The sequence below is a fragment of the Mytilus californianus genome, unplaced genomic scaffold (assembly GCF_021869535.1).
Source record: "Mytilus californianus isolate M0D057914Y unplaced genomic scaffold, xbMytCali1.0.p SCAF_1, whole genome shotgun sequence".
Taxonomy (NCBI): domain Eukaryota; kingdom Metazoa; phylum Mollusca; class Bivalvia; order Mytilida; family Mytilidae; genus Mytilus; species Mytilus californianus.
The window spans coordinates 75,528,314-75,537,771 of NW_026262581.1; the positions used below are offsets into that span (position 1 = coordinate 75,528,314).

General features: G+C 34.6%; 1 protein-coding gene across 1 annotated transcript; it reads right to left on the bottom strand.

Annotated features, from left to right (window-relative positions):
- Nucleotides 1–207: 207 nt before the first annotated feature.
- On the bottom strand, nucleotides 208–4,542 carry LOC127707663 (translation initiation factor IF-2-like). The gene is made up of 3 exons (XM_052212318.1): nucleotides 4,431–4,542; nucleotides 2,331–2,379; nucleotides 208–1,327 (listed from the first exon to the last, which is right to left on the bottom strand). Exons 1-3 carry the CDS (start codon nucleotides 4,494–4,496, stop codon nucleotides 354–356), a joined length of 1,089 nt encoding a protein of 362 aa, XP_052068278.1. The 5' UTR covers nucleotides 4,497–4,542; the 3' UTR covers nucleotides 208–353.
- Nucleotides 4,543–9,458: the final 4,916 nt, after the last annotated feature.

A 9,458-nucleotide genomic window follows, 5' to 3' on the forward strand; every position in this document is an offset into this window, starting at 1 on the left:
ATGTGTATAATAGGCTAACGCAAAAATCTTGACTATTACATATGCTTGAAGGCCGAATGGCAGGCCAAAATACTTGTATAACCATTTACAAGTTCATTTGTCTGTACGACTTACTGAATCGTATAGTGTAACCAGTTCTGTACGAGGTGAAAACGACACCTCTATAAGATAATAATATTGATATGCAAACTTATTTTTAACACAAAATTGATTGCAAGTTTATTGTTAACAAACAGATTTTGACAATTAAAATCTGCTAATTTTTGTTTACATTTTTATAAATCTTTCATCAGACAACAATTGTTAACAGTTTCATCAGTTTGTAGTTATTTTTTTATGAACATTTGAAAAGATTAGCTCCTTCTTTTGTTTAACATTTGAATCATGTCCAAGAGCATCGATTCTTCGTTTGCGAGTTGTTGATTTGGTCCAGGTCCTTCGTTTGGTGTTGGACGTGGTCCTTGTGGACGTGGTCCTGTTGGTCGTGGTCCTTGTGGACGTGGTCCTGTTGGACGTGGACGATCTGGGCGCTCTCCTGTTGGACGTGGACGATCTGGGCGTTCTCCTGTTGGACGTGGACGATCTGGGCGCTCTCCTGTTGGACGTGGACCCTTTGGTCGTTTGTTTCCTTTGCCATTTTTCTCTTTTCTATCACCGCCAGTTTTGCCTTTTCCCCTCCTTTCAAATAGAGGTGTTGGACGTGGACCCTCTGTGCGTTCTCCTGTTGGTCGAGGACCCTCTGGGCGTTCTCCTGTTGGACGTGGACGATCTGGGCGCTCTCCTGTTGGACGTGGACCCTTTGGTCGTTTGTTTCCTTCGCCATTTTTCTCTTTTCTATCACCGCCAGTGTTTCCTTTTCCCCTCCTTTCAACTAGAGGTGTTGGGCGAGGACCCTCTGGGCGTTCTCCTGTTGGTCGAGGACCCTCTGGGCGTTCTCCTGTTGGTCGTTGACCCTCTGGGCGTTCTCCTGTTGGACGTGGACCCTTTGGTCGTTTGTTTCCTTCGCCATTTTTCTCTTTTCTATTACCGCCAGTGTTTCCTTTTCCCCTCCTTTCAACTAGAGGTGTTGGGCGAGGACCCTCTGGGCGTTCTCCTGTTGGACGTGGGCGATCTGGGCGTTCTCCTGTTGGACGTGGACGATCTGGGCGTTCTCCTGTTGGACGTGGACGATCTGGGCGTTCTCCTGTTGGACGTGGACCCTTTGGTCGTTTGTTTCCTTTGCCATGTTTGCCATTTCCCCTCTTTTCAACTGGAGGTGTTGGACGAAGCCCTTCATCGCCTGTTGGACGTGGACCTTTTCCCCCACGATTAATTATGTCCGTTTCACCTGTATTAATTGAATAGATTTAATATGATTTATGTATTTCTGAATAAACCAATGATAAGTGAATTAGGAATGTCAGCATTTATGATAAAAAAAAACATTCACAGAAAGATAAAAAAAACGTTGTCAACAATTCATTTTAAAGTGTATATATTCAAAAATATTAAATGACCAAATATATATCATTATACACAAGAAGATGTGATGATAATTTTGATGGATAGCTTCCTGACAAATACTGTCAATAATAGTTAAATTTAAAGTTTAAGTTTTCATTTTCTCTATGGCATGAGATACTCCATTTTCATTAAAAAAAAAAATTGGTTTCCTAAAAAATGTACAATTATTATTTAGCACTGACATTGCAAGTACCACAGTTATACGTCCCAGTGAACATTTTCCCATCCGTCACGATCTGGTAGAAATTTGACAGTTTACCTGAAAATCTTCCTGTACTTCACGAAGGGAAGGGGCAAATTTTTGTCAATAAGGAAACAGTGTAATAAAAAGTGAATATATCATCTTGCGTATCTTGTCAATTGTTTTTTGTATGCGGTCGAGCTTGTAGTTAGAGCCGGCTGAAGGGCAGGTAAAATGAGAGCAAAACCCCGGCGCAATTAAGTTTTTTACCTTTACATAATATGCAATTAATTGATTAACTGTACGATGAACTATACAGATTATTTCGTTATAATGTGACCGTGTAGTTAGTTCCCTTCACTATGCAATGCATTATACCAGATGAAATAACATAAAAGGAGACACAAAAAAAAACAGTTCAAATTGACATGGCAAAGTATAGTCCAGACTGAGAATCTTATGTGAATAAATGTACATTTTTTCCAACGAAGTGCGATGGCGCTACATAACGGGAAAATAGCTCACACTACTCTTGTTATACTATTCAACAATTAGTACACTACAACATACAAACTTTATTTGAAGAAGGAATTATTTTTTTTTTTAAATTTGTTTATTTATTTTCCACAGCACTATTGATACATACGTTCTAGTTCTTTCAAAATCCTGTCGAGTTCCCTTTCCTCGTCAAAGTTCTAAAATAAACAATTATAAAATCAAAACCCTGAAACCTATCTATACATTTACATACAATGTACTAGAAAATATCAGAGAACAGATAAAATAACTGTAGCCTCTTTTCTGCCGAATTTAGGGTGCCTGTATCGACAGATTACCTACTCTGTGGTAGGACGTTCTGGTACTAGGTCAAGAGCAACTTAAAGAAGTAAAATCATGCTGAAAATAGGCCATAATCCCCCCTTATTTTGCAAGTTTTATTTAAAAGTATGCTCGTCTCCAAACTCATCGGTCTTTGCTATCTCTGCAATAAATTTCAATTAGGGAACACTTCAGAAATTGTGTTGTATTACATGTATGAACCGTCACTGTGAAGTTTTGGGCGAGGACACTAAACTTCATTATTAGTATATTAACAATTTGTGAAACTTTGAAACTTTGAAACTTCTTATTTCACGAAAGGCCCCATATGAAGTTTGATAGTACAAACAAAGTTTAAAAACCGCTTCTACCAAGAAAGGGCTACAAAAGACGCCTTCGGCCAATCATTTTTTCCAAGGACAATCAGAGACTGGAACCAACTGCCAACATCAGCGACATCAGCTGACACAGTTGAAGGATTCAGAGCTGCCCTGAAGGCATGCTCTGCTAAAATTTAGACAGTAACATCCTGTACATAATTTTAATTATATATATAGAGAACGTTTTAACTTGTAAATAGCCAAAAGAAAACTTTCTGTGTTGTCCGACACTGTGTATAGTTTTCGCGGGACCTCATACATTCAGATATTGAATTCGGTTCCTTACCTGGAAGAAGAAGAAAGTGATTAAATGTTATCGATGGTTGGAGTTGCTCCCCTTGGCATACAAAAATCGGTTACACTCTAATGAATGTTCATGTTCACTAGTGTGTCGGTTTTTTGTGTGTGCCATAAAGCCAATCTCGTCCTCAGTTTAGATTTTTTGTGAAAATTATGTTTTCAGCAAAAGAACAGCGTACAAAATATATAAAATGAAATAAAAATAAAATAGTTTTGAGAGTACGCGTTTTTTAAGTTATGATATTGGAATTTGCATTTTCTTTTGATAAAGTATTTAATTATAAATAAATTATTTAACAAAAAAACTTTCATTGTCAAAGTTTTGATAGATTTTAGCAATAGCACACCTAATATAATAAAGTTTTTTTTGTCATTTTCCGGATTAACAAGTTGTTGCCTTTGTCAACTTTTTAGCTAAAGAGGAACAGAGAAAAAACACTATCTTGCCACTGAACGTGCAAAAAGCAGAAGAATTATTAATCTTTTCAAAATTATGATAATTTTATTGTGAATTTTCATGTCGGGGTCTTTTACAGCTGGTAGGTCTCGTCGGTATACCTATTTAAGATATATTGTAGTTACATATTTTTGGACAAGGCAGTTGCTCACACCAAAATGAAAATGAGAAGAAATATTTTGGTAGTCTTTCCGATTTTTTTCACATCCAAGAAGTGTGAAAATACATATAAATTAAATATCTGCGACAAAAGACAAAATATAACAACTGATATCTGACAATGTTTTGTAAAAACCCGAGAGATGTTATTTTGTTTTATTTCATAAACTTTTTAATTTAAAACAAAAATTTAAATGGTCAAATTGTGGCGATTAAGACCTTCTTCTAATGGACAAGTATTTTGTTTAAAGCACCAATTAAATGCGTTAAGAGAATTTGGTTGCTGTTACACATACTTTTAAATTGTATCCCTAATTGAAATGACCATAGATTTTAAGTAAAATTCATTTCTGGATAATTCTAGTCCACATGAAACGGATTAGAAAACACAAATAATAATCATAGAAGTATATTTTTTTCTAACCTTAACCCTTTTACATGTTACAATTAAAGAACACTAGATAATAATAATAAATTTTACTATACGCAACGATTTTTAACTCGCGAGTTTGTTTGCATTATGGATGAGCAACAAGAGACAAGTACAGTGTTTTTTTTTATATGTACAATAAGCAAACAGAAAATCAAAAGCCGTAATAAAAGAAAAGACAAAATAAAAACGAATACTTGCCCTGCTTCGAGCGTCAGTCAATAACACACAGGCGCACAGCGCCACTAAAATTAACGTCCACTTCATTATGTTTGACCGGTGTTCTTGATTGTAGCTGGACGGGTTTAAGGTTTTTATACCTGGTCAATTATTTCAATCGTGACCAATGACACCCCATGCGTATATATTGTTGGTTTAAGAATTGAGACGGAATAAGTAGGACGATTAAACAAAATTTGTATAAGAATATACAACAACAAAAGAAAATGACTGACCAAAATCACGATTTCTGTTCATGATTTACTTCTTTTTTTTTCACTTGATCAATTACGATGGTTCGTTACAATCAGTTTGTATCAACTCGTGACAATATATTTATTGCAATAAAGTTCTTATTTTTATTGTCTTGGACAGTCTAATTGCACAATTAAATATAACATGTTAATCCCGGCGAGGGAATTTCATAGTTAGGGAACACTACACGGGGCAATGGTCATTCTTCATATTTATTTGATTAATTTTCGTCTTTGCTTTATGGTTCATGATGTTTCGAATACATTTTTTTACCCTTCAGGTTTCCTGAGCTATGTAGCAGAATACTATATGCAACATCTTTTTATTAGCGAGTTTGCTTGCATTATTGATGAACAAAAAAGAACACAAGGTTATCGCAACAAAGCCCGGACTGGAATATAAGATGAACATACACAATGTATTCGTCCGAGGCGCTTTTATTCGAATGAATCCTCATTTTCAACATCCAGTCATATTTTATAAGAATTAGAGACAACAAAACTTTACCGATGTTCAAATCTCGTGATATAAATGCAACACAGTGTGTGGAGAAAAAAAAACCTGCGCCATGGCATGCATCTCTTTCTTATCAAGTTTATCAAGTTTGCCTAAATTCTCTCCAATGAAAAAAAACCATCGGTGACCATAGCCAGACCAAAGGTCATTTTAAAGTATCAGACCTTTCCTTTCTACGCTCCCTGAAAAAATAGGGAGCATATAGCAAATACTGCGTCCCTCTGTTCGTCCCTCTGTGTGCCCGAAACAAATGGTTCCCGGATGATTTCTTGGTATTCACTGGCTTGGTTGGAATAACAATTATAGGTCAAAGTTCAAGGTAACTAAAATGAGAATTATTATGGAAAAATGGTTTCCGGATAGTAACTTGCGATTCCCTTGCCTGATTAATAAATAAAATAAAACTTATTTAGATGGGAGATATAGGGTAGGGGAAAACACCTATCAAATTCGGAGTTAATAAGTCAAAGTTGAAGGTCGCTGACACAAATTTGTTTTAAATTTATCTATGGGGATGGTTACTTGATAGTAACTTAAGGTTTCGTTGCCTCATTAGAATGAAATTAATACAGATGGAAGATATAGGAGAGGTGTAGACTTTTTTTATATTTTGGACTCAATTGGTCAAAGTTCAAGGTCACTGTTACTAAAATAGAAAATCTGGGGGAAAATTAGTATTTTAGTGACTTTAGTTTCCCTTGCGTGCTTTGATTAAATTTCTACAGATGGGAGATGTGCGGAATGGGATGACACCGATAGATATTGGAGTCGATAGGTCAAAGTTCTAAGTCACTGTTACTTGAGATAGTATTTTTTGGAAAAAGTTTGTTTCCTTGATATGAAACTTATTTCTTTTTAATTTTTGTGAAGACCGTTGGCAAATAATATTGCTATCCAGGGCTATCAAGGGTCATGGGAACCAGTGTATAATTTGTTGAAAGTGGATGTCCCCAAAATGGACTTTTCTGTAGACTGTGACTGTAACGTATTGGTAACAATTTTTGTTCTAGATTCCTGACTATTTAAACTCCATGGAACGTACGGCCCTTGCTTAGTGACTTATGATAAGTTGAGTATCCCATTATGCACTGTAACACATTTATATACAGGTGAAGAATTTGCAATAATAGTGTGTTTTGTATTTTGTCCCTACAAGCATTCTAACATTTTGAATCCTTGAAATACAAGAAGGAACATATATGTATGGCATTTATTCAGTTTATTTTCTATCTAAGGTTTTACTGAAAAAAATAAAATTTAAATATATGTGGCTTAGACATATATATTCACCTCTACGTTTGGTGTTCTTTCTGATACCATTTAAATTTATGGGATTTATAACAATAGATGGCGAAGAAAAATGTTTTGATATCGATTTAAACCCGAAAAGTAAATTAACGAATTTATTTGTATGAAACTAAATGTTTATAGAATATTTCTCAATTTTGTCAGCTAAGTTATGCTTGATGAGACAGAAATACTTTGTCTGATCATGTCATACGAAAAAAGTAACCTGGGGCGTAGTAAAGAAACTTAAAAACATCGTTTCGCCAAAATTGGAGAGTATATATTTTTGCAGTTTTCAAATTGTTTAAAAACGGATAAATTCGACCAATTTGTTATAGGACTTCCTTTTTATTTCCGGGTATAAAGATAGCGGCATGAGGATTCTTTTTCAAATCGAAATGTTAAAGTGGTTACAAAACTTACAGGGCCAAGGTTTTCGAAAGTATTTTTTTACTAAGATATACTCTAGGACGGTCTTAAGATACAATTTTTAAAAAAGTGTCTTAATTTAGGATATATTACAAATACAGAACATAGAAAAGCATGTCTTAAAGATTGGTATGAGTTTAACCATACACTTTACAATTATACCGATAACACATGTATTTTTCTACACAAGCCGTTTCATGTCTTTAAGATCGATATTGTACTGATGAAAATGACTTTAATTCCCAGCAACTTATAAACAAATATATACATTGCTTGTTTTAAAATATACTCCCTAAAATTGCCGTTTTAGGCGGAAAACATAAAAATAAGAAAATGTGGTATGATTGTCAACGAAACAACTATCAACCAGATACCAAATGGCGTTGATTTAAACAATGTCCATTTTGACTGAACTCATCTTTACAATGGTTTATTTAGGTACATGTATTAAAGTTGATATTATTAAGCATGACAAGAGCTCAGTGGACATGACAGAATAAAAGTGACATGACAGTGCAAACATGCACATGTCCGACAAACAAAGTTTTAAACCAGACAAAGAGGTTCTATATCTTATAAAAATAACCTGGTGTACAAAGACTTTTGTGTAAAAATTGAAGTGGACCTTTGTGAGTTGGATCATCTTGTGTCCGATTCTTTGTGTATATTTCGCAATAGAATATGTTTAAACTATAAAGACTTCAAATATTGTATCATTTATTTATGAATATATATGTAGGACTCAAATCTATGGTGGATTCCAGATCTATGGCAGATTCCTAATATATGGTAAATATGACGTCATGCCATCCCAAATCTATGGCAGAATTTTTAGAATCCTAATCTATGTCGGATTTCTAGTTTTCAAATCTATGACAGATTTTCTGAAAATGTATGACTAGTAAGTACATATCTGACAAATGATTTCACAGTTGCCTTAAACAGGTGGAAATGCCTAAAGGTATACTATTATCATTAAAGTAAACACAAAGTATCTGTCCAATGTGGAAATAAACTCATCATAGATACCAGGATCAAAATTTTGTAAGCCAGACACGCGTTTGGTCTACAAAAGACTCATCAGTGACGCTCGAATAAAAAAAAGGGAATACATTTACCAGTCTTAAAAAAAGACGAATACAACTTAAGGCAATCTTATGACCATCCCTAGTAAGATTATCGTAGTACATCGTTGGCTTAAAGTCTAAGACATTTTATTTACCTAAAGTCTGTCGTATCAAACAAGTACTTCCATGGCCATACTATGTACCTCGGGGCATGTTTAAGGATACTATTGAAAACCTGGGGACAGTTTCATGAATGTGTCCTAAGACGTTCATATGTTTGTTTAGAAATGTAACTTAATACCAGCGTAAGATCAACCAAATTCTAAATATTCATGTACTTTTGACCTTATGATTCATTAGTCTATACAATATAATATTTAGTTATAAGGCATACTAATATCAATGTGTATATAGCAATAGTTGACGTCAGCAGTTTTTACTATATATATATAAAAATATTAATTTTCGCGAACCATTTAGGTCACGGAAATTCCATTTTTTGCCATCAGTAAGGAGAGTTGTACAAATAATGTGAATACACAGAACCCCGATCCAATTCATCTTTTGCTAAAAATATTTATCATTTTCTGTTTTATATCTCCTAACATCATTCCATTTTTCTCTAATTTCGATTAAAATATGCCAAAACCTGCAGTAAAAATAGATGTATGCCCCAAATAAACATTCCCCGATTGGTTGAACTACTATGGCGTCAATGTAAAGCAACGCAAGCCTCGATGTAAAGCAAAGCAAGCCTCGATGTAAAGCAAAGCAAGCCTCGATGTGAAGCACACGCTTCCCAAGAGTAAGGAGAGTTGTACAAATAATGTGAATTCACAGACCCCCGATCCAATTTATCTTTTGCTAAAAGTGTTCATCATTTTCTGTTTTGTATCTACCAACAACATTCCATTTTTCTATAATCCCGATTTAAACATGTCGAAACCTGCAGTAAAAATAGATGTATGCCCCAAGTAAACATTCCCCGATTGGTTGAAAAGCTGTGGCCTTGATCTAAAGCAACGCAAGCACACGCAAAAATTTCCGTTGATATGTTGAACTTCGACCCCGGGATTCAGCCGATTCACATAGAGATTTTCTTGCGCTCAAATGTAATTCTAAGTGAAGTATACTGGTATGTATACAATAAATATATCTGTATAATAAACTTTGTTTTATTTTGAAAGCGAAATGAATATATTTTCATAAGTTATAGAGCTCTTTTGTGTATCATGAAAAGTTCTACATATCAGCCTTAAGACATGTTTAACAAACGGGTGTCCAGTTGAAATTAAACAATATACTATAGCTATGAAACTCTCAATTATAGAAGGTTAAATAAATACCAAAATAGCATGTTTGTTTGAATCTATAAACTATATTCATGTATATCATGTGTAAACTTAAGGTCTAGGCGCAGTAAATGGGCTATGTCACGGATTTTGGTAACATTTTG

Excerpts from the sequence above, each read along its gene's own strand:
- LOC127707663 (XM_052212318.1), bottom strand. The coding sequence starts at position 4,496 with ATGAAGTGGACGTTAATTTTAGTGGCGCTGTGCGCCTGTGTGTTATTG. Across the intron at positions 2,380-4,430 it reads TGACTGACGCTCGAAGCAGG|AACTTTGACGAGGAAAGGGA; the intron begins GCAAGTATTCGT and ends TGTTTATTTTAG. Across the intron at positions 1,328-2,330 it reads GATTTTGAAAGAACTAGAAC|GTGAAACGGACATAATTAAT; the intron begins GTATGTATCAAT and ends CAATTAATACAG.